Below are 25,782 nucleotides of genomic sequence, written 5' to 3'. Positions count from 1 at the left end.
GGGTTACCTTGTCATGAAAGGATATCAGGTTTCATAAAAAGGACTTTGCCTTACAAGGGAATCAGCTCTTGTTTGAGGTATTACCACCTAAACTTATTATCAGTACCACTGCTGCTATCACCGCTGGATTTCTGCTGAGAGACAGGAGTATTATGAAGATGTCACTGAGATTGCTGCTCTGCTGTCTTAATCAGTAAGGCAACTCTTATTTGGATGAGAGTCCTAAAAATAAAGAGAGTGAACAAGGAGCCAGCAGAAAGCAGGGAGATGAATGATGGGCATCATCCATATCACCCAGAAGAAGAGCACCATTACAAAGTAGCAAAGAAGGGTTAGAGAGGAAAAATCTCAGAGTAATAGAAGAGAAATGTAAGATAATATTTCAAGAATGTAAGAGATGGATGGTAGTCCAATGAGCATTTCTGAGCTTTTACTAGTTCTTGCCACTCACTCTCCAGTTTAGCAGCAGAGAAGATCACAGAAGCAGAAAGGTATCTTTTCTAGGATGAAAAATATTGTAGAAAAATATTGATAAACAAAAAAAAATTACCTCAGTGTTATTTGTGCTTATATACCTGGCACTAAAAGGAGAGTTAGTAAGCTACCTTCCTTTTTTTATTATTTTTAATAATATACATTTTTTGTAATATCTAACCACTTCCATCTCTGTACTGTATGTAATTTTCCATTAGAGTCAGCCAATAAATACCAGGTGGTTCTAGGCTTCTGAACAGAAGCATATAAACAGAAAGCTAATTCCACAACTGTTTTTTCTGCTTACAAGCATTCAACAGGTTCTCTGTGTTCATCCTGTTTTACGTGAAGTCAGTTCCCAAAGTACACATGGGCAGACAAATATTACAAAATTCTAAAGAAACCCAAGATGCATCATCTTTTCTAGGTCACATCTATTGCCGGCTTAGTAGTCATGTAGATTGTATATGTGCTGCTGTATCACAATTCAAACACATTTGTACTCAAACCCCTTCAAGGATTCTTCAGACACAATGTGAGCATCCCTGACCAGGCTAAAGTCAGAAGTCAACACTAAATGCAACACTAGATTTGCACTGCTCTCCTTCCATCAATCCTTCTGTAATAGTTAGTCTATCAATATTCAGCAGTAATTAATACATTAGCATCTTCCTTCCTGTTCAAAGTTTTTGAGTTTACAATGCATAAACCAAAAATTACAGCTTATTATTTCTTTCATCATGTAGAAGAAAAGGAAATGTTTGTTGCTGTAGTTGGCACAGTAACACAATATGGTCTTTTATAACCTCTCGTGTTTTGTCAGTTGTCTGCAGGCAGAAAAAGGCATCAACATTTTTTAGTCCTGTTCATTTTCAAAATCATCATAGCCTGTGATCTCTATAGCAGTTCCTTCTTGTTTCCTCTTTGATTAGGCTAAAATAGACCTTATTTAAATCAAATAGCATTTCACTCACGTCATAAAATCTACCAGAGAAGTCCAGGAACAACACTTTCAATTGTCACAAGGCAAGCTGATCCACAAAACATGTTGTGTAACTGGCAGGACTAATCTCTCTCACCACGCTTACAGACACAGATGTCCAGGTTTATTTAAAATAGCCCTAAGCAAAACAGCACAAATTGCCATGCTTGGTTTTTTTAAATATATGCATTTTACTGGGAGGCATTTGATTACAGAAATATCTGAAATTTTTTTTCCTGTGCTGACAAGGCTACAACAGCTAGAGGAAATGTTATCAGGTTGGACTGTATTTTCTCTCTCAGGATACCAAGGACAGTCCCATCTAAACCATTTCGCAGATTTTCTGTCTGCAAATTCCACCAAACCTCTGGATCCAAACTGATAAGAATATTATTTTCTACTAACATGATATTGCTGAGCAGAATTATTAATTTCTCCTTACAAATCTATGTTACTGGGAGAGGTGGGGGATAACATTCACGCATGCATAGGAAAACTCTTAGAAGGCAAACCCACTTAAGTTATCAGGAAATGAGTGTATGTGGTGATTATTTAAAAGAAAAAAGGCATTTTCTCACTGTTAAGTTCAAGTGAAATTTCAATCAGCAAAATCAAAATTTCACATACGGTACTAGAGCCTTGTACAATGAGCCTTATGATTTTGCTTTAGCATGTCTGAAGGCCACCCATGTTCTTGCCAGGATGCCTGTATAATGAATAACAGAACTACAGCACACAATCCAAATAATTCCATTTAGAAGGAATCAAGGGAAACAGAACACAACTTTCTTAAATGTATGGAGTAAACCACAATAATATGCATATGATAAATTGACTATATTTGAGTAACAATCTGAACCTCTGTCCTTCAGATCGTACTTTATAGATATATCCCTATATTTACGTGGAATGGAGATGAAGGTAAAAGAATCACAGTGAAGTACAGATTAGAGGCCTAGAATTTCAGAATTATATTGGGCATCCTTCAGTAACAGAACTAAATCATGGGCAACTGCTGGAACAGATGAAAACTTCTAAGAGCGAGTTTTGACTTATAAAAAACCTGGGAATTTCTACTTCGGTGCCCTTAAGACTTCTACATAGCTTGCATACTCTGAATGGAATCACAGAAAAAAAGTAGACTGGTGAGAGGACATCTGGAGAAAAGACATCTAGTTCAACCTCGTGCTCACTAGTGCCAGATTCAAAGCCCAATTAGCTCACTCAGGGCCTTGTCTAGTTGAGTTTTGACAATCTCCATGGATTATAATTTTTCAAGTTTACAAAGAATTTTAGTTGTTAATCTCCTACACCAGAAAAATAAAGAAATTCTAAGAGTAATTAACATCTAAAGATAATAAAGTCTGAAGTTATACAACATTTAGCCTCAAAAATTAGCCACTGAGCTGCCTCCACAAGCAGATAAATACAAGCCTGTGAATTTAAGCACTAAGTCAAGTTCATTAAAGCCCATTTCTGCACATAAAAGAAACCTCGAATAAAAAAAAAAGTTTATAATTTCCCTTCAGGCAAATAAACTTTATAAAAAGACATGTAGAGAACCTTTTCTTATCACACTTAGTTGTTACTTAAAGGAATAGTTTTGAAAGACAATTATGTTCTTATGATACATGCATGCATCAGCCTTGCTCCTATAAACTGACCTAGAATTTCTGTAATGATCTACCTGCCCTTAGACTTCAGCACTCAACTGAGTAGGTAGCATTCTCATTTTTGATTTCTGAATCAACATTGCTTAGCTTGTATCAATACACAAATTATTTTTATATAAAGAATTTATTTCTAATAAGAACATTTGTGTAGATATTTAGGAAAAAAAAACACAAAAAATGTCTTAAAAAAAAAGTAAAACAAAAAAAGTATTAAAACCAATTAACTCCATTTGTCTGGTTTGTAAGACCTAACAGAACTCTAAAACTGTATTGTAAATCATAAAATTTGATATGTAATTCAAGCATTTTAAATGCCAAAAAGTCCTATGTATTGTTAAATTAAAACTTATAGAATCACACTGTGTTGTAAACAACAGTGTACAATGAAATATGCACAGGAGAATTTATCAGGGAATTTATTATTCCATTTCTCAGAAAAAAACTTTTTTAAATATCTGGTTCCTATAGCCCTGTAGTTACAGCAATGAAAACGCCCAAGTTTTGCCAAATTTTCTCCTGGCAGAATCTTACACATTAATTCTGATCAGAGATATATAAAATAATAAACAATAATAAGCCAGCTTGGCTATCATTACCTGTTTCTGTGTAAATAAAAGGCTTGCTGAAAAAAGAATTGATGATTCTATCAAAGATTAGTTACCTATCTCAGCATTTTGTAATTCGTATTCATCAGGTGAAGTCATTATCTGGAAAGTAACATGTATTATAAGTAAACAAACAGCACTTCATTTGGTCAGCCCAGTTGCCCAGAGCTTGTTTATAATTTAGAGAAGACATGTCTTCATGAAGATAGATGTCTATGGCTTTGGTAAGGAGGTAGATGGATTCTTTTCCTGTGAACCAATATTAAATAAAAACAAATGGTAGGTTTACTGTGATCAACTGTTTCTGAATTTGTTCAGCAGACCTACTTATTATTACCAACTGGAAAACAAAAACATATTTCCAAACAGACATAAACATAAAACCTCAATTGCAAAAGAAGAGGAAAAAAAAAGGAGGGGGGAAAAAAAAGGAGGGGGAAAAAAAAAGGAATTGTGCCTGGAAAAGACTAACAAAGAAACTTCAGATCAGATAATCTGAAATAGGATTTTTGGCTCTTGATTTCCCTGTGTGGAAGGTTCCTATCAAAACGCTACTGGACTATATCCAGCCTGCATGCTAGGAGTGCTTAGTTGAGCTGTCATAACTGCTATAGTTTTGAAAGGTCAAGAGAGCAACAAACTATCTAGACTGCCAGACACCACCTCACACACCACTGATGGGAGGGAAGTAGTTGTGCTACCTGGGATAGAGCATCCAAAACAGGCAGTCTGCCACACCAGGCAGGCAGGCACGTAATGCAGACAGAGTGAACATGCCTTCTTGACTTTAGTTTTCCATATGTGCTGCAGGGAAGTCACGATTTCAATTTTGCACATAAAACATCTTCTGCTAACCCTTCTGCCACCCCTTCTGCTACTTTACATCCATCCACAGGCTAAACAACATAGACATCAAAATGCATGTCATAAATACTTAACTGGAAAACAAATTTTAACATAACTCTATTGTTAAAGGCACCACACTGGGGCTTCTGCAAGATCTGGATTTTTTTTGTACTATATTCATGCACAGCATAAGTCCCATTTCTTTAACCAAAAACATTCAAGTTACCTTCTTCTAAATAGCTCCAACTTTGGGCTCCACCCCAAGTGTTATAAATGGATCACTTAAACCACACATGCCATTAGTATCTTTTACCCAGAAGACTTCTCTAGCTGCATGGGTCTCCTGATATCTAATGAAATAAAAAGTATGAGTATATGCAGTGTAACAAGGAGGAAGTTGTAAATAATTCCCAAAAGCCTGGAAACATACACAGACACAACACATGTGCAGAGGAATCCAAGGATTAAGTGTGTTTTTGCTACGTAGATCAGAGAAGCCCAGTCAACTAGCTTATTGCTAGCTCTGTGCTGCCCTACCTAGATTACTGTCCCTACCAAACATTTGAGTACATTATGAATATGGAATAGAAAAACTCAAGTATTCCTGATTACGAAGTCATTAAGTTATTTTTTTCCCAAGGTCTGTACTGGTTCACTTCAGTGAGGCAAACTATCCCAGTTAACACAAGAGGTCGATTAGTGCTTTGCCAAGATGCAGGTCATTATCACAGTCATCTCCTTCAGAGGCAAAAAAACCTGAAACCAAGCCCAATTAATGAATTTACAGATTTCATCAGGACTTGGTGCTATCAACACACTCAGAAGCCAGATCTTATGAGAAACTTCCTTCCCTCCTTCCCACTGCTATTTCAAATGGAAAAGTAGCTGAGAAGTTCAGAGCTACCTCAAGCAGTTTGGTAGAGGACATGCAGAGACAGGTCTCTCCACTCATCTCCACCCTTTGGGTTTTTTTCCATCAGAACTTACTACAAGCTGAAAGATGGAGGTGGAAGCAAAGAAAGGAGCTACAACAAAAACACATAAACAAAACACTCAGCACTGGTGAGGCCACACCTGGAATGATGTGTCCAGTTACTGGCTCCTCAGGAAAAGGAAGATGAAGACATTCTGGAGAGAGTCCAATGAAAGGCCACAAAGATGATGAAGGGACTGGAGCATGTCTTACATAAGGAAAGGCTGAGAGAGCTTAAACTGTTCAGCCTATAGAAGAAAAGGCTCAGGGGGCATCTTTTTGTTTTATATAAATACCTGAAAGGAGGGTACAAAGAGGGTGGAGCCAACCTCTTCTCAGTGGTGCCCAGTCACAAGACCAGAGGCAGTGGGCACAAACTGAAACACAGGAGGTTCCCTCAGAACATCAGAAACTTTTTCACCACGAAGGTGACTGAACACTGCCATATACTGTCCAGGAAGGTTGTGGAGCCTCTATCCTTGAAGATTCTCAAAAACTGCCTGGACATGGTCTGTTTTTGTTATTTTGTCTTCATGTTTGTGAGGTGAACTGCACTGGTCCTCCCAACACAGGCCAGTTTTCACTCTTCACACTTCTTAGCCTCTGCTCTGTAAACAGAAGTAAACTTCTCCCTTGCTATTTCGTCACCTGGAGCTGGTCAGTGTGGTTGGTTTCTAAATGTCGAAAACTGTTTGGCCTTTCTTCACTTCACAGGGCTCCCTCCCACGCATGCCTTAGGTACAAACCTGCTTCTCAAACATCATGTACTAACTGCAATCCTCTTCCACAATGATAGATGTCTTCGTTCCCTTCCTCCATTGTCTTCAGACACCTCTCAGCACTAGCCCAGTATGAAAGGATCCACAGTTGTTGATTTGCTTCCTACTTTCTGTTGGAAATACCTATTTCCAAAAGTTAATTCCTGAAAGTGGAACCCTGTCTTTAATCTCCAAGAGCACCACATACCCCAGGACACTAAGTTATAAAACAGGTATGCTGTGCTCTACATGAGGGGCAGCTGATCTACCGCTCATAGACTCATGTACGTAACAGGGCTTACACCTCAGTGCCTCCATCTACAACCTTCACAGAGCCCCCTACCTTTTTCTTGACTGTTTATGTGTTGGATTGTGGGAACAGAGGTAGAGGAAGGTCAGACACAGTAAAAATACCTTCAGTGTATTGTCAATAATATAAAAGGCTCCATCCTGAGTCAGTGAAATTCAAATTAAAGACAGCAGACAAGGAAAAGAAAGCCATATGAAGCTAAAAGAGTAACATCATTATTAAACAATCTATTCCATATACACTACAGGAAGTTAGATTAAAAAGTGATTTTTCTCTGGGGAAAAAGGTGTGGTTGCTACAGTTGTGCAAGTCACTAACTGGAAAGTACACTGGGTATTTTGGGAGTAACGCAGAAATGATCAATACCTTTCTCTGCACAGGTTTATTAGAGTTTCCCTCTCTAGTGTTTCCCTACTCTAAACTGAAACTGCTTCAGGAGCCATTCTGCTACAGGATCGAAACCAGCAGCTCTTCCAGGCTTCCCTTGGGGGAATCCCAAAACTCACATACAGTGCTTAAAACACAGCTGCGACGTCTCTGAGCTTGTCATGGGGAATGATGCCATACAGAATGACCCTCATTTTTCCAATTTAGGAAAGAAAAACTGTATTGCTTCTACACTTTGGCTGCTGCAGAGAATCCACAGGGAAAAGGCTTGCTAAGGGTGACTGTTTCATGAATTTACATCCAGCTCTGGATGTGAACACATCTATCTTTCATGTGTAAGCAATTCCTTCTTCCACATTAAGTGTTCTTCTTGCCAAATACACAGTTTTAGGCATGAAACTCCATTCCTAGTGCTCCTGTACAACACTTATGATTGGAAATTAATCAAATGCTAGCATTTGTTATGTATAAAGCTGGTATTTTGAAAGAAATTTACGAGGTTTAAAAAATAAACATCTATTGTTACTAGAAACGAACCAAGTATCTCCTCATATTTAAAGACAAAGAATCAAAATGTCAAGGGATTTGTCCAAGGATGGACTCATGGCTCTGATGTTAACCTCAGAGGCTGAATTTAATTTGACTACCTTTCAAGTCTGTACTTCAAGTTACACTCACATGTTGTACTACTTATCTATTTGAACAAAGCATTAGGTGTTGTCGCCTTAGGTTGAACTAAGGTGAACATGGAAAAGTAACTCCAAAATGTTATAGTTACCTTTTTACAGCATTCTGCCACAGGTAAAATTCAAGGGAGAGGTTCCCAAAGAAGCAATTCTGATTTATAATTTTCAGACATGTTCCTGTGTCAGTCCACAATATGATTAAAACTACTGTTGCTAAACAGTTACACATGACTCTCTCCATTTTTAAACAACACCCTTATTATCTTTTCTCCCTTCATTCAGATTCTGAAATAAGGTAAGTAGTAATGACTCAAAATAAACACTGAAAACACATCACTGTGTTCTTCCTACTGATTTCTAGGACTTACAATAGCATATTTCTAAAATAGGTGGGGTTTTCCCTTCACACAGCAAAATCAGTCCTATCAGCTGAATGTCTGTGCACACAAAATTGGGATTTGTCTGATTCACAAATAGCAGTTAAAAAGTAAGTCTTCTCAAACCTGAATGACATTTGACTGCTTCAAGATCTTTCCCTCCTTTAGAAATTTAGCAGACAGATTTTCATACTTTTTAGAAGATAATGCTGCCCTGCAGGAGCCATGAGTATAACTGGCATCTATCAACATCATACTTAATATTCCATAAGAAGTGCTCCATCCTGCAAGAGGACATAGGCAAACTCCAGGGAAGTGAAGATTTAATTTAAATAGACAAGTTCAAAACTTTTGCCTGGAGAACACAAGTGACAAATGCTGGATTTTCAAGGCAACCAAAACATTTGCTCTGAATATCACAACCACTGGATTTATAAAGAGGTTTCCCATTCTTTGCAAGAACATTTTCCAAAAAAATATCTATGGAGATCAAAAAAAGCTGAGTTTTGAGTTTCTTAAGAAATTTAAAAGCAGCTTCTTGTTTGCAAAAGTTTGAAAGTCTCATGCAATAGATTGAATGAAATGCAATGATTTTTCTTAAATGACTAATCACCATGAAAACTCCTCCCTGCCCTTGAATTATTCTGCTAAAAAATAGTTTTCCAATGATTAGGTTGTTCTCAGAAGAAATCCTAATTAACCCTATGCTTACCATCACAGTGTTTGATCATACTGCCACAACAGAGCCAAAAGTTTCTGCCAGGCAAGACTGCCGTCAGGAAGGAGAGATGAAATGCTAAAGATGTCCCATGCCCCATCAGAGACAAGTCTGCATCAGTCCTGGCCCACATACCTACACCCAGAGGCCCCTGGAAAGGCAGTGGGGGATGTAGCTGGAGATGCCCAGTACCCACAGCCCTGGCAAGGCCACCTGAGGGAGGAAGAGCAGAGGCTCTGCAGCCATGGGAAAAGTGTAGCCTGGGGACACAGCAGAGCCAGCCAGGCCTCCCAAACATGCAAGCACTAGCTAGCACTAGCATCATCCCTTAGCCATCAACTCAAAAGACTCTTGGGAGTAAGTTTTAGATGCTTTTGCTTTTGGAGATTTGTGCAGACTATGATCTACCAGGTATCTGTGAAAAGGAGCTCTCACTTCCTGCTTCATTTTCGATGAACTATTCCAATTCTGTTTGGTTATCAGAGGTTTGTTTTGCAAACAAACAGGAAACACAAACAACTTAGAGCCACAAATGGGACTGTTCGGCCTGTAGCATTTTATAGTTTCCTGTATTTATGAAATTAAATCACTTATATGGCCAAGCACCTCTACAATGCCAGGTACATGGCATAAAAAAATGCCTCAAAAGGTACTACATGTTTATTCCACCAGTTATAAAGAGCTTAATAAGCATCTGCCTAAAGTGTTAAAATGCAATGTCAAAGACACTCTGCATCTCAAGCTAGAACATTTATGAAAATAGTAATGGAAACAGGAAAGGACCATAGCTACATGGTTTTATTATTAATTTTAAAAATATAGCTTTTGTCACTGTGTCATAAAATGACACTTTGTTTTTATTTTTAAGATGAAGTGGTCATAAACCCCAGTTTTGTCTTTTGATAACTGATTTTTAAGTGATATTATCTCTGTTTAGCTGGGGTTGGTGGGAGATGGTATAAAAGTTGATTATCAGTACTGTCAGATATCTACACTTATTATGCACTCAGAATAAGCTTGTTTATAGACAGGAACAAAAAGAAAGTAAAGTGGACACCACATGCAAAAGCTGGTAGCACTAGTCTGCACTGTTTTGCTATTAAATTTAACTGAGTTACAACATCGCTTCAGCTGATGTTTCTGCAAGTGTGTATGCAGGCTCATCTGGACATACATATGTGCATGTGAAATGCACACAGTGATCACATACAGTTCCATTTCTCTATTACTCTGTTTCAAAGTTGAGTTTTTAAAGATGGATTTCCACTAAGAGATGCTTTAGTGATGTTTTGTTTCATTCCATCAGGACTCTCCTTCCTAGGATAAAAATCAAATTTTACATCCATAGTTAGAATGCCTAAAACTAAATTAAAATTGCTTTAAATTAATAGCAAACTTAAAATTAAACTCTGAGATTCTTCGCTGTCACTCTTTTTACTCACTTCATCTCTCAGTGACTCAAGTAATTGTTTGTGTGGAAGATAAAACAAATGCCTTTTCCACAGTGCAGAGCATATGGTTTCATGAACGACAAATCTACACAGATAGAAGTTTCACATTGATTATAGCTTTTACTGAATAATAAATGTGTTTTTAAAGCTTTATGTATGCCATCAATTCTACTGTACTTCCCACCAAATAAAGCAAACATCTTGGTAAGTATGGCTGCCAAAATAACACCAAAAAAGTGCATCTCTATTTTGCCCTGAACTATTTCGCTTTAAAGAAAAACGAAGAAGAAACAACCAAAATGATGTTTCAGTTTGCACTTAATGAAACATTTTATTTGAACAGGTCATTACACTTCAGTTTCAGGGACCTCTAGAGATATCAAAAAGAACAAAAGAAAAAAAGGAAATTAAAAAAAAACAACCTGACTCCAAACAATTCATGGTGGACTTCTTACTTTTTCGATTGATGTTATTTCACTTTGCACAACTATGTAGTAGAAAAGGGACTGGAATGACATGGCCCACCTGTCTGGGAAAGGTGTCTTAAACATTAAACTATGCTCCATGACACAGAGTACTTCAATACTTTCTAAAAGTTGAAACAGCATCAGGAGAAGAGATTGAGATTTGAGTCCAAAGCCCTAACACCATTCTTCAGTAATCTAGGTTATTTTCAAGATACTTTAAAATTTCAGACTAGCTATATAAAACAGGAAGTAACTCTACAGGCTACAATGCGATGAAGAGACTGTGCAAAAATCTAAAAATCTGTTAAGAGAGATTTGCAACCCTTTACAAATACCTACAAAATGTAACAAAACAAAAAAAAAAGCTTCAAAGCAAGCAAAGTCTCTTTTGCTTTACAATTTTTATACACAAATAAACAATCTACAGTATAATGACTCCAATGCTTTGGAGAAGCTATGTTCTTTTCAGTTGCCTTTCTTGGTTTGTGAAAGTTTGTGCAAGTCACACATACAGATGAGTTCAATGTGCGGACAGCTGCCCTTAAATTATTTTCCTGAATGTCTTCTACATTTCTTGCACCTCAAAAACATAGGTGGTTGGAATTAAAAAAAAAAAAGGAAAAAATCCAAAATAACTGAATTATACCTTGAAATGAACCCAGACTATCATAAAAGGCCCTTTCATACTTTGAAGAGCAACTAATAATCAAAACAAAACATTTGCAATTGCCAGTTATGTGCAAAAAATGTGTCACTTTTTAACATATGAAATTTATTTTGATGTCCTATAGTAGAGTTCATACATATTTTTCAGTCTCATTATTCTTCCCCAAAGCTCCTCAGGTTTGGACTCAGCCATGAGGAGGTGGAAGAATGCATCCATTTTGCTTACAGCGTAGCACTTGAACCACAGGCTACAAAATTTTATGTCAAACTTTTATGTCATGCAACAGTGTGGAGCTATTGGTGAATTTCTTCTGGTCTTCTCTGATATTAGCAGCTTATTTCAAATGCTGTTTTACAAACATAAGTAAAGATTTGTCAGATCTTAATGTGGGTGTGTTTGGGTTTTCTTTTAAGCCAGTTTTTTTGATGGACATTGCATTACATTACAATGACAGGCTTCGAACTGCAGGAAAGAAACAGTTTGGCAACGTCCCCACAAACATACTATTAAGGGCAGTTCTGTAAGCTCCGTGTAGTCTATCTACATTACAAAGTATGAGACAAATTCTGAATGTAGGCATGGATTTGCTTAACTCAAGAGTCCAAATTGCCTCATAATATTCAGTAGTTAAATATTTTCAATATCACCGCAATGCAATAAACAAGATAGAGAAAGTAAATTGCATTTTATCTAGCAACTAGTATCTCAGTACTCCAAGAACTTGCAGAAAAATGTCATTTTGAAAAAGCAATCGAATGAGTGAGTACTAAAGTTCGACCACTGTATTGACAGAAATTCAAAGCTGCCCAACAGCCTAAAGTAAATAACAATTCAGGGGAAAAAATTCCATAGTTTACATCTTACCGCTTCGTATTCCTCACTGCCAAAAAGGTACATAGTTGCACCTTCGCAGCCTGACACTAGTTGCCCAGAGCGCCCAAACGCCTGAAGTCAGATCTTCCAGTGCATGCTCAGCTCCAGCGTCCCAGCCGGGCAGACTTCCCAGCGGCGGCACAGCTTTCCCACGCTTGGGCTGCTCCTGGAGCGCTGCTGCTCTCGGGCATGAACTCCGAGTCTCTGCCGCGGGGCCGCGGGGCCGGCGGGATGGAAAAGTGCTCGGGGAGCCAAACTCTCCGGACGGCGGCGGCAGCAGCGGCAGCCCCCGAGCCCGTCCGGAGCCGTGCGGGGCGGGCAGCCCCAGCCGGGGCGGTGCGGGGCAGCCCCAGCCGGGGCGGTGCGGGCAGCGGGAGGCGACAGCGCCGCGTTCCGGCCCTGCCCCGCCTCGCACGGCGCCGCCCAAATTGTCTTCGGGGAAACGCGTGGTTGGGAAAACGCGAGTGGGGCCCGCGGAGCCGTGGCTGGGGGTGGAGAGCCCGGGCGGGAGCAGCGCCTCGGGAGCGGCCGCTCGGTGTGTTCATCACCGATTATGAGGGGGAGGATGCTGCGGCCGGAGCGCTGGGGGTGCTGGGTGAACCGAGGGGTCGCACTCTGGATCACCTAAACCTACCCCTCGCTCCTTTGAGAGTCCTGCAGAAACCCATGGAGCTATTTCACTATCTCTTAAAAAAAAAAAAAAAAAAAAAGAAATTCTCTCTCTCTTAAAAAAAACAAAACAAAAACAACAACAACAACAACAACAAAACCAGCCCAGGATTCTTTCCTGTTTCTATGTTTCACTCACTTCATTTTCCTTCTGCTGATTAGTACCAGACTGCTCTGTAAGTGAGACACGATGCAACTTTATCTCTGTAGCACAATGGCACTCAGGTAACAGAAAGTTATACCTGCTACATCCAGTGCACGGGAAGCAGATCCAGCATGCAATACCACACCGTGACAGAAGAATTCAAGACCCTGCCTCGCTCCTGGACAACTTCTAGTCCAGGCAGAGCAGGCAGGAAAGAGTAAAAGCAGTCAAAGAGCAGAATAAAACACTTAACACTAAAAGACTTCAGAGACTAATTCACCAACAGCATTCCCAAACTAATATTAAAATGGGGCTTAAAAATAAATCCCATTAAAAATGTTTTAGGACAGCATAAAGTAATCCAGGATGAAGAAATAGTGTCCTCTGGGAAAGTCTGTTCTTTACAACTGAGGAAAAGGCCACCAGCTGGCACCCAGTAACATGACCCCCACTCAGAACTGCTTTAAAACAGCACTAGGAAACCCATCCCCTCTCAGCTCAATCCTCTCAATTCCTTATAGTTCACACTGCTGCTAGCAGTATATCCCATAATCAGAATTATACATAAACCCTAGGAAAAAAATACAGAATATGTAATGTCTTAAGGAGGAAATGTGTGGGCGTATGCTTGCCCATTTATATCTATAATCGAGTTAATATAATACACACATTTCATGACAAGATACACACAGAGCACTGAAAACCAGTTTGTGCTCCTCAATTTCCTTCTCTTCCACATAAGAAAGAGAACAAGACCTCTTTCCTAACAAAAGCACTAAATGAAGCAGTTCAAATACATTGTAAACATCCTCCCTGTTCCTTCTCCTGCCTCATCCGCTGCTTATTTTAAATAGACTTTGTCTTGACTACCTCAATTTCTTTGCATGAGTTAGTAGGATATTCTTCTCTCAATCTGCCTTCTCTGTCAAAACAGACCTTTAGTCCTCTGTTGACTATTGTGATGTGACTCATGACTCTGGATTTTTCAAGTTCTTGTATGTATTCACAAGCTGAGTTAAAACCAAGAAAATGGTTGGAAAGGGCAAATTAGAAATCAGAAGACACCAATTTTATTTCCAGCCATATGTTTACAAAATAGCATCAGTTTATCTGTCAGCCAAACCGGTCACTTCACATTATATCAACTGCAAATTACTCTTCAAACAAATAATACCATAACATTGTATTCCCAGAAACTAAATAAAACATGCACAACTCCTGTATGGCAGGAAATATCAGACATCAGACACCACTAGTGGAATGTAATAGTCACTTGCCCAAGTTTGTTGTCCATATCGATGCTGAACAAGTGTGGTCACATATACTTATTAGCTGTAATATAATTGCCTCAGCTTTACTACACAGTGTTTTTAGCACAAAACCACACCTGTCAATACTAGGCAAAGCCAGTGTCATCACACATTACTTTGTTTGTCAGATACAGCTCTTATAAACAACTGAATTTTGGGTGCCATGGCTTGATTGCTCCCTTTTGGATATGGCTCTCCTAATCAAATTTGGAGAAAAAAATATCAGCAGGAATGTTACAAGTGCTCCTACCATCAAAAGTAAGGAAAGCATATTCCTTTCTATGTATGAAAATTATTATGATTTTAATTTCTTTTTATTAATTTTATCAGCTTCTCTACTTTGGGCACAAATAAGAAATCAAGGGAGGATTGCAGTTTGCAAACACTCAACAGAGACTTAGGGCATTATTCAGGCTGTCACCATAAGTGACTTTCATGTCACAAGTAATTCTCACTACAGACAGTACAAGCAGCCAGAGTCTGGCAGCTTGGACAGTAAATAAGCTGAATTGCTCATTGCTCTGTTGAATTGAAACATCATGACAGGTAGCAAAGTCTGTCTCAGGGCTCCACAAAGCAAATCTATATATAGCTTTTATGATTCAAGAGTTAAAAGTCTGCAAAAATGCCACTCCTGTTGAGGGTGTTTAAACTTAGTATAGCACTGCTGGATGACCTCTGCTCCACTCCCAGCTAAGTGATAGCAGTGGGTTTTTGCTGTGCAGCCTTCTCCTGGTATCTTAGTGTGACATGGGACTGGCTAGCATAGGACGGACAGTGTCTAGCCAGTGCTGACCCTTGCAGACCAGAATCCCATGACCCACATAGAAAGAGTGAGCACAAAAGTGGAAATTAGAGAGAGAGAGGTTGGAAAAAGGAATTTGGCAATGATGGGGCTGGAGATGTGGTGGAATGAGAGTACAGAACAAAGAAGAAAGCAGTGTGACTCTGTGACCCACAGGGAGGAGGGTCTAAAAACCAGGCCAGAAGACAGGAACTAGGATTAGGCAAGAAAAGCATTCATGGCAGGTAGGGAGCACAATAGGATTTGAAAAGACCTTCACAGAGACAGCTGGCTACCTGACTAGCCTAAAGCTAGGTGGTAACCAGGGAAGAGGGGAATGGTGAGGACCAGGGTAGAAATGCTGAAGTGGGATGTCTGGGTAGAACTGGTTGATCTAGCAAATATGGGCTATTGGAAAACCTGTAAATTGGAGACTTCAGGAAGAGACAAAGTTGCTATGCTATTTTTAGTACAGCAACAGAACTGGTAGAAAGTGTCAAAACCCCAGCAAATGGTCTAAAAAATGGAAGGCAGAAACAATGCTAAGGGTGAAATTGCTCCTCTCCACCACTGGTACTTTTCAGCAGGACATGTTCTTGAAGATGTATGACAGAGAGCTACACAGGTACCCAAACCCAACTTGATGAAGAGTAGCCCTTAAGGAACAGCATTCAGATAAAGAAAAATAAACTACTGTGACTGTGAGAGTCAAGATTGTAGTCTCAAATGATGAAGTAAATCACAACAATAAAATAAGTAACTTATTCAGCTTTCTACTGTATGCAAGCACTTTTAGAGCAGCTCTTACTCATCTGTAGAAGCAAGGACAGCAATAACAATCCTAATCATCTGTTAACAGAGCCAAGCAGGTACAAATGCATGAGTCAATGTGTGGACTTTGTTTTCTCTGATTGCTTCCCTAAATTTTGTTCCCTTTATAAAAATCTATTGAGGTATATAGCATCTGGTAGGAGGGGAGTAAAGAAGACAGAGCCAGGCTCTTCTCAGTGACTCCTAAGGAAAAGGCAAAAAGCAACGAGTATTGACTGAAATATAGAAAAATCCATTTGAACATAGGTATTTTTTTGGTGGTGGTGGTGGTGTTTGTTTTGTTGAATCTTTTTATTGTACTGTGAGGGTGACTGAGTACTGACACAGATTGCCCAGGGAGGTTGAGGAGTCTCCATCCCTGGAGATATTCAAAAGCTGATCACAGTCCTGGGTAACCAGCTCTAGGTGGCCTTGCTCTTAGCAGGTGACTGGACTAGTTACAGAGGTTCCTTTTACTTCAATCAGTCTGTGAACCTGTAACAAATTCATATAAAAATATCTGATTCACATTGATATTGTAGCGATTCTATCCCTCCATTTCAATATTCCAAGATTCAGCATAACGACTTTTAAAATTGTCAAAGAGAATAGGATTTAACTGTGGTATTTAAACTCTGACCTATGTCTTTTAAGCATAGCTATGAACTGTCTACAGTATAAATAGCTTTGTATATCATAGTACTTTAACTTAGTGCCTTTGGGAAAACAACAGAAAAAACCGCTGACATGGTTGTCAAGGTTAATAGACTAAACAGACCTTTCTTGATAAACAAGAATCTTTCAACTTGCATCCAACAGTAACAACATTTTTTTCTTCAGGAACTCTAATGGAAAGCAATTCACTCTCTCTTACCTAATTCAGATTCAAATTCAAATCCCAGTGAAGAATATCAACAGCTTGTAACTCTCTTACACAGCTAGCAACAAGAATTGTCTCTTGTAAACACGACAGTTTCATTTTAAAGGAATTTTGGCAATGCTGTTATTTTCATTTTTCATTTACCTCTGGCAAAAAATCTCTAAGTAACTTGTCCCCTCTCACATATGGGATGAAAGAGCAAAAGCTATTTCAGTTTAATAACCCTCCATCCAAACTATCCCATCCCACACCAGCACCTAATAATTTCTTAACAAGGTTACTTATATGGGAAAATTATGATTAGCAAACAATTTTTCAGTTTTTATATGAATTTTAGCTCTTCGATTGATTTTCTCGCATGGTGGTCATTCTAACTCTGGGCAACACACTTGCAGCAGCATGAACTGTGGTTTGCTTACACCTCCAGGAGGGTTGCTGCCTGAAAGAGCTACAGGATGGATCTGAAGCCCAGGACACCTTGTTCCTCTGGATGTCGGCACATTTAGAAGAATCCATCTTTTCCAGTTCTTCTCATTGTTGTTGTAGCTCCCTGAATGCAGTGTGGTGGTAACCACAGTGTCTTGGCAGTTAAGAGCAACTGGGAAATAACACTCCATGTTCTAAGAAACATTCAAGTATTTTATGAAAATGACAGGGCTGTCTCAGCAAGGGAGAATGAAAACATGTTAACCCAAAAGAGTTAACAGTTTGATCATAACACCATGCTCATATACTTTCATAACCTGTTACGTAATTAAGAGTTTCTGAGACTCCTTCTAAACACCCTATTTGTATGCTGGGGGTATGAAAGGAGAAGGATGGCAGGGCCAGGACACAATCTGGACCTCTTCCTTCTTTTGAATGACACCTTTCTTTCTTTTTAAAGCATCCCTTAAAAAATAGCATGGTTTGGGTCAAGCTAAAGAGGGGTTTTTTTGTTTGTTTTCATTTTTGTATCAGCAGAAGTGCTGGGCAACATCCCAGAACACGATGCAGATTCCAAATGATCAGGATGCATTTGCAGCAGATTTTATATTTCTTTTCTGAATGTATGCATTTTGCATCCAACCATAAAATCAAAGTCCATCTCCTTCCATAAAATTCCATACATCCTGTAGAATGCTTATAATTCTCCCTTATAGATGGTGTACATCTGAAAGAGGGTTGTTAAGTAAGATTTTTTTTGTGAAATTTATTTAGGTATATAAAAAAACAGTGTGAACTAATTCAAGATGCACTAATGAAACACTTCCTTCAGATTAATGCCACATCTTAAATCTCAAAACCAAGCTTAAAATGAATGAATAATAAAATAAAATCTGAAAGTATGCCCATGGAACTATTGGAATGCTATGTAAATTTTATTTTTAAACACTGAAGTTGCTTATCATTTGCAGATTGTTATTGGTTATTATGGTTACCATTCTCTAACACAATCCAATCTGCCTGCAGTTTTCTATTTCAGGATATAGCAGTGATAACATTAACAGCAGACTTAGCTTCTCAACTTGCAAACATACATACATTAGGGGCACATGCTATCTCCTGCTGCACTGAAAGATAACGTAAGTATGTTCTCACAGTGTCACAGAAATAACAAACCGCTGTTCTCCTTGCAGTTACATATTAAAAGATCTAACCCAACTCACAATGAGTGTCAGAAACTTAGCAAAGGTTTGATACCATTTGTATTACAGATACATAATACCAATATTTGTTGTATTATGAATCCTCTGCATCACTTGGATATTGGAGAGGTGCTCTAAATGCTATAAAGTTGGAAGGTCTGCTCACAGGTGATTGTTCCCATGTGTGGGCAAGACTTTTTATTTTTATTTTTTACATGTGATGTAGAGTCATGTTGAACATTGCTGCAGTGAAACACAGAGAACAGGGATATAAACAGAAAGAACAATTCAAGCGTTCAACATGCTGTTGCTGGTCTAGGATGGTCACAGAAGTCACCTGCAGCCAAATGTTCTGCCAAACACTTCTGAAATAGCTTCTGAAATAGTAAATTCTGTCAGAGCTTTAAGTGGTTGGAAAAAAAATGTCTTCAAAAACCATATTTAAGAGAAATAATATTTTGAGTACTAAAACAGAGAGAATGTTCATTTTGCTATACTTCTTAATTGCAAGAAGGGAAATGAATATGCTTTTGAGCATAGAATATCAATAACAGAACCAATCTTCAGAGAGAACACTAAGATCTTGAAATAAAACATATAAGCCTCACACAACCCTGTAAAAACGGCCTGTCCTGGCTATTTTTCCTTAAAACATACAGCTTTCCACTGAAAAGTTACTAATTTATAGTGTCACCACTACATCCTGCTGCACTGAACGCAACATCAAACAAACAGTGGGTTTTAACCTCAGTGAAAGTCTCTTAACTCTCACACTCAGCATATGTCTGCTTTTGGGGGCACTGAAATGTTTCAAGTGCCACGAGCAGCTCCATGAGCACCAGATGCTGATCCCCCAGAGCTGCAGACTGAGGAGTAATGTTGGCTTGTAGCTGCGTACAGGAGCTACCACAAACTACCACAGATATTAACCACCTCTGGCCACATCCACATCCTGAAAACAGTTACAAGTTGTCCTCTGGGTATTATTGTTGTGCAATTCCCATGCTCAGGACATTAAATTAGTAACTAATAGTTCATAGAGGAGATGTCTGAGCCCCCGGTCCTTTAAAATGTTTTTGTTTTTTAAAATGTCCAACCATATCTCAGAATTGCATTTATAGAAGGGCTTGTAAAACTTGAGCAATCGAAACCTCCAAATTCTGTTCTCATTTCAGAAACTAAAATGCACCTAACCAGGAGAGCCATAACAACAGGCCACAGCAGGCATTTTAGCTTACTTTGCTTTTGTTTATTCATTTTTGGCACAAGCCATCATTCCAAAATTCCATCAACTTAAATTATTGGTTATCACCAAATGTTGTGGTTTCTTTGGCCTCATCACTTCTTCAAATCTCAGTTCCCATTTCTCATTTTTACTGTGCTTGAAACCTCTAATATTTCTGATGGTCACAGTTTTTCAATGCTATTAATTAATTATGTTTAATTTTTGGTGTACTGGCTTGTACAATTTAACAAACTCCAGTGAAATGAGTCCTGGTGAAATGTGAAAGCTGGAAAACTTGTCTCTGCAGAAAGGAGTATCTATCACTTGAGACCCACTTCAGAGTTCAAAATAGGAATAAAGTGGAATTTAGGCAGCATATGTGCTGTTGTAATGGCTCTCTCATCTATGAGACTGGGTGTCACCCTGGCACAGCAGAAACGTACTTCAGTTTGATGAGCAGGAAGCCAGATGTGTAACACTGGTAGTAACTCTCAGGGTCTTGTGGTGAAAACACAGTATATCAGCATATCAGCTAAGTGGGGGCAGTAGTTTGAGATGTAATGGATGAAAAAAGTACTGTAAGTTGTTCCTTACAGAGAACAAATGCAGCATGTTACAACAACGTCTTCAGAACTGCCCTGAAGAGATGCAGCATGAAGGTAAGGTACTTTTAGTCAATCTTCCTTGTCCACTCAAATTAACAGAATCTTGTTAGCAGAGAGTAAGAAGGTGAACATTTAGGGCAAGGTGAAAAGGTCTTCCTCTTCCACACTGAAAGGACACATTTTTTTCCCAGTTATAATCTAGATTGGTGTAAAAATGTGATTTTGCAATTACATTTTTCTGTTTGGCTCATTTTTTTTACCCTTCTCTTGCTACAATTCATAATCAGTGCTTATAAAAAGAATGCTCCAAACAGCCTGGTTCCCTTGTGCTGACAGTGCTGACAGCTCATGCATCAAAGCAAAGAGCAATCCCTCCAACTGCATTTCTGTGTGAGGCTTGCCCTCTCTGTCCGACACCGCAGGACTCTGATACTCCAAAAAAGGCACTTAGGTATTTTCTACATCCTAGTTAAGAGTTTTAAAGGTGAACCTGTTCCTATGATACAGCAGTCATACTCTACTAACTTTTTAGGTACAAACCTATGATACATAATGAGTTGGATGAGAATTTCTGAAGTCACAGAGGAACTCCTCCTAAGTACAAAAAACTTACTAGGCAATTGATTTAAAATGAGGAAAAAAGGCAATATTACAAGAATTCTAATCAAATCCGTAATTGTTGATCTTAATATGGTAGTGACCTATAAGAAGACAGTATTTTTAATTCCAAGCTGCAAGAATTTCTCCTCTCCTAAATTCATACAATTGAACTCAAATTGTATATCATGCTGTACATGACATGAATGGAATAATGGATTTACAGTAAACCAGCATCAATGCAGAAAGTTCTTTTTAAAATTTAATAAGGAAATCATTGTCTCAAGTGGTTTAGTTCCAACACCTTAAGCTTTTCCTAAAATAAAATATTTCCCCCATTACAATGCTAGTTGCTTTTTTTATGTCTATACAAATACTAATGAAGCAGGGAGATCCATGTGAAATCACAGCAGTAGAACCTGATCACATTTCCTTGACAGAAAACATTCAGCTAGAAAATATCATGATATTTTGGGAACTCACTGATTTACTTCGAATTTTGCAGTAAGTTACCAAAGTGCTTAGTTTGAAAGCAACTTTTCTAGCATCCCACCATAGCAGCAGGTATTGAAACTATTATATAATCAAACATTAACCTATTTCTTACATACCAAAGTGACCCCGTTCCCAAGACAAACAGGAAATATTGCTGAAAAATTGCTGAAATAAAATATTTTATTTTAAAAATTCAAACATTACTTTTTCTAATGCCTCATATATATTCGTTTGCAAGTTTCTAGAGAACAGATACTGAAGAAATTACTCTTTCAAATAACACTATGGTTAGAAAATACTTGTTTCATTGTTAGCTTATAAAAAGAACATAATCATTTTATAAAAATGATAAAGTAGATGTGAATGTGACATGAAAAGAAATAACCAGAATCTTTCAAATAAATATCAGTCACTGAATATTGCTCATAGAATCATAGAATATTTTGTGTTGGAAGGGACCCTTAAAGGTGTTTTGGTCCAAACCCCATTTGTAAGGTTTTTAATAAGAGGGAAACTGTAAAGCCTAAGAACATCTTGGTCACAGAGATTTTCAGGGAAACTCTATCTTGATGAACTGGGACACTGAATTGTGGACTAACAAGACAATTCTGCGCAGGAATTGCACAGAAATAATAATACATACTTGACTGAGAACTTTGTCAAACTAAGAAGACACTAAGTTACAATTATTGCAACTGTAAGACAGTCTTTCTACAGGCATTCTTTGATCAGCACGAGCCTACTCAAAGAGAAATTTAGCTTTTAAATCTAGAATTGCTACCAGAGCTTTAAAATGGTATTTTTTTCTAGTAATTATATTCCATTAATACCATTAAATAACAAGCTAAAATTTTTTAAGGGACAAATATTATAAATTGTCAATCTGACGGCATCCTTTCAGCAGCCTCAAAATATTCAGGAAAAAATAGATGCTTATATCCACTAAAATACTGCAAAATGCAATGTATCATTAATGAGCTGCAGAAAAACAAGTTGTTTTGTGACAGCAGAAGAAATGGAGCTTGGGTTCCCACACACACCTCCACGATACCTTCAGCTCTTTCTCATTTTCCCTACACACCACATGTTCTGTACCCTCAGCTCCCCTCCCCTCCCCAAACTTCTCTTCCCTTTCCATGAGCTGCTGGTTGAACAAGAGGCAACGTTCATTTCAGCTATTCCAGAGTAAAAGTCGTGCTCCTTGGCTGGCTGGACGCTATCTTTTGGATGCCAGAGGAGTCCAGAGTGTCTTACGTCTCCAATGCTGGCATGTTGAGAAAATGGCTTTAACAACTCCGTCCAGGTCTGTTATAGTCACTCAGCACTTCTGAGACCTCTGCAAGGCTGATTTAAATTGGCCATTGGATTGAAGTTCCTGAGAAGCACAACTAACAGATGGAAAGTGGGATTGCATAAATCTTGTCTTAGGAAATAAACCTAAAAAATCAGAGCTGTTATACAAAGACTGTCCATACACTTTAATACTCAGCAGCTTGTTTAAATATAAGATGATGGCATGAGCTGCAATGTAAACATTTAATCTGTCAGTCAGAAGATTTCCAAATTATCATTGTCACAGAACAGTGGTTGCTGTTATTAAGCAGTTACAAGTATGGTATAAACCATAGGCTCTTGTGCAGCGTACATGCAGTACCAGTGGCGCATAAAAATTTGTAAACAAATGCTGAACTTATAATGAAGGACTTAAGATTATATATTCATATGTAATTAGACAACCTGTTTTCAAAATTTTGATCTCTCCTGTATTTTGGTCCATAGCAAAAGAATAATTTAAAATTATTGAAATAAAGCATCCTAGTTTAATAGCCTATAAAATGGATATCTGAATGCAATTGAAGTTTCAAGGCACTTTATCACCCCTCCTTTTACACCCTTTTTTTGCTGCATTTCCACACCATGGATTCTGGGAAGTAAATAGCAGAATTAGCCTTTTCAATTTCATGAATTCCTAGGCTTGTTCACTGCAACTTGAAAACAGAATGAAAAATAGCAGCAGCAAATATATATTTCACTGATGGTAAAAACATAAATTCAGGTAAATTTGGGTAAATTGGAAAAAGGCAGGGTGCCACTTCTCTGCATAGAGGGTGAGGTAAGGACAAAATGACAGCCTCAGGAGACTGTAGAGAATTACCGTGTCTGATGTGCTTACACTTTCTGTCAGTTACCAAAGTTTCCATATTGAAGAATTTTTATGTTACAATGACTGTGTTGGTGGTGAAAACATATCAGTGGTTATGCAATAAATATTGTTTTATTTCATTCAACTATAACATTCTGTATTAACTTGAATACATCAGGGGTCAATCTGCTACAAGGGACATCCTGAAATTTGGCAATTCAGAAAAATGTATCAATGGCCAATTATGCAATTTGTATCCACCTTTGATGCAACAACTGTCATTAAAAGACTATCATCAATAATCAATTTACTTAATTATTCGTGCCAAGAAATATGAAAGTTCTCAAGCTATATCTCTTTTTTAATCTTCGCAATTACTTTCCTCAAAGACATTTAAAAAATTCATTTTTTCAATTAGATAATGTCTGAGGACTAGTACTGCCAAAAAAAAAAGCTAATTTGCAAGTAGGTTTTCCATAAAATGCTTCTGAACAAGAAGTGACTACAGTCAAAATTCACATTAGCAAAGCTAAATGGTCGTTCCCTCATGACACAGCTAGAGGCTAGGATAAAAACTGAGGAAACATGAAAAGAATGGTCATCAACTATCACTTTGAAAAAAGCTTTGACCAAATGTTGACATATCCATGCAACATACATGGTTGAATCCCTTTTATTCCTTGCCACCTGTGTTTCACTTCACCTATCCCTCTTTATTGCTGCTTCTCAGTTCACAAGGGCTGTACATCCACAGCACCACCCGCTGTGATCCCCTTACCCTGCCAAACAGTAACTTCTTCCTCCATCTAACAGGACCTCTGTGATCATGCTAAATAGAACTTGGAGTTCTTAGTGATGTGCGAGGAGGGAAAAGCTTCATTTTACTCTATAGCCCAGATAAATCAAACTCACCTTTTCCTTGATAACATTATTTGACAACCAGTAGACAGAAAGATGAAAGTGTTGCATGGACACGTGGACATTATTTGTGCTAAGTTCTAACATTAGGTTGCTTCTCTTTAGGAAAACAGTATTTTCCAATTTGACTTTTTTTTTTCATTTTACAAATTTTTTCCAAGGAAAAAAATTATGCTCCACTTTTTCCCCATTTCAGTTGTATTGGAGTTGTCAGAGAACCCTAAAACATAATTATTCATCAGAACTTTTAATAATTGCTTGTATATAAATTAAAACATAAAGACTTAAGCTTTCAACTGTAGTAATTAGATAAGAAAAGACTAAAGGTTATAGCTATGGTTGGACTCAGTGATCTCAAGGGTCTTTTCCAACCTAAATGGTTCTGTGATTCTATTAGTAGCTGATTTCTACTGTTCTGAACATCCATGCTGCAAACACGTTCAGTGGACTTGTATATAGTATTTGTACACTTTCCTACTTCATGGCATACTTCCTGTAAGACTCGCCATTGCATTATTGCCCCCACAAACATATGAGCACATTATAATTGGAGTAAAAAGAAGTTGTCCATAAAGAAAAGTTGTCCATAAAATGAGAACAGAATGGATGTTAGCAATAACTACTTAGCTTCCTATGTGGCGATCCCTAAATAATCCAGGAATAAGAATGATCCAAATCTGATTTCCTGCTAGAAAAAAGCTCTGGAGCAGCTGTTACACAAGACAATGCCCCTGAATTTTCTCAGAATAACCCTGGAAAGCTACTGTCATGTCTATGGTACACTTCTTTTACTGCAATTTTATTCAAATCTCTCATAAATGTTATAGAAAGCAGCAAGCTTAAGCGAAACATTTGACTTAAAATTACGTTTATGTTAATTTTATTTTAATCCCCTTCCTTTGTTTTACAGTGCAAAAAAGAAAACAAAGCACATCCATTAGAACTTTAAAAATAGTATTTGTCATTTATTTATATTTTATTTCACAAGCACAGCTGTTGTGGGATATCTGCTGCTATAAGTCTATGGCCCCAGGATACCTGTACCTGGTCAAATGCTGCAAAAAAAACCACTTCTGAGTGTGTTCCAACATAACCCAAACAAAAATAGTAGAGTATAATGTTTGTGTCTGTAAAGAGAATGTACTTCAAGCTACTGCCAGCAGAGAGTCCCATTGCACTCATATTGAGGAGAAAATAATTTAGCACAATCCCCAAAATCACGGAACAAACAGCAAGCTACTTCATTTTGACTACATTAATAAGGTTATAGACAGAAGCTCTCAGCAACAGCCACTTGCAAGTGCTTTCCCTCCCCATCAACTAATT

General features: G+C 38.1%; 1 protein-coding gene across 5 annotated transcripts in view; it reads right to left on the bottom strand.

The window, feature by feature from the left end:
• Positions 1–25,782, bottom strand: part of CACNB2 (calcium voltage-gated channel auxiliary subunit beta 2) — a 243,561-nt gene that overhangs the window by 95,405 nt on the left and 122,374 nt on the right. Inside the window, exon 1 of one of the 5 annotated variants that reach the window (XM_051802391.1) lies at positions 12,239–12,286. The exons of the other annotated variants lie outside the window; for them this stretch is intronic. Coding sequence (XP_051658351.1) covers positions 12,239–12,271 — 33 coding nt within the window. The 5' untranslated portion in view covers positions 12,272–12,286. Of the gene's footprint in view, positions 1–12,238; positions 12,287–25,782 lie in introns of those variants that run through there. 5 annotated transcript variants of the gene reach the window in all.

The sequence above is a fragment of the Manacus candei genome, unplaced genomic scaffold, assembly GCF_025592945.1.
Source record: "Manacus candei isolate 608988 ecotype Guabito, Panama unplaced genomic scaffold, ASM2559294v1 h1tg000056l, whole genome shotgun sequence".
Taxonomy (NCBI): Eukaryota; Metazoa; Chordata; class Aves; order Passeriformes; family Pipridae; genus Manacus; species Manacus candei.
This window is presented reverse-complemented; position numbering and strand designations above follow the sequence as displayed.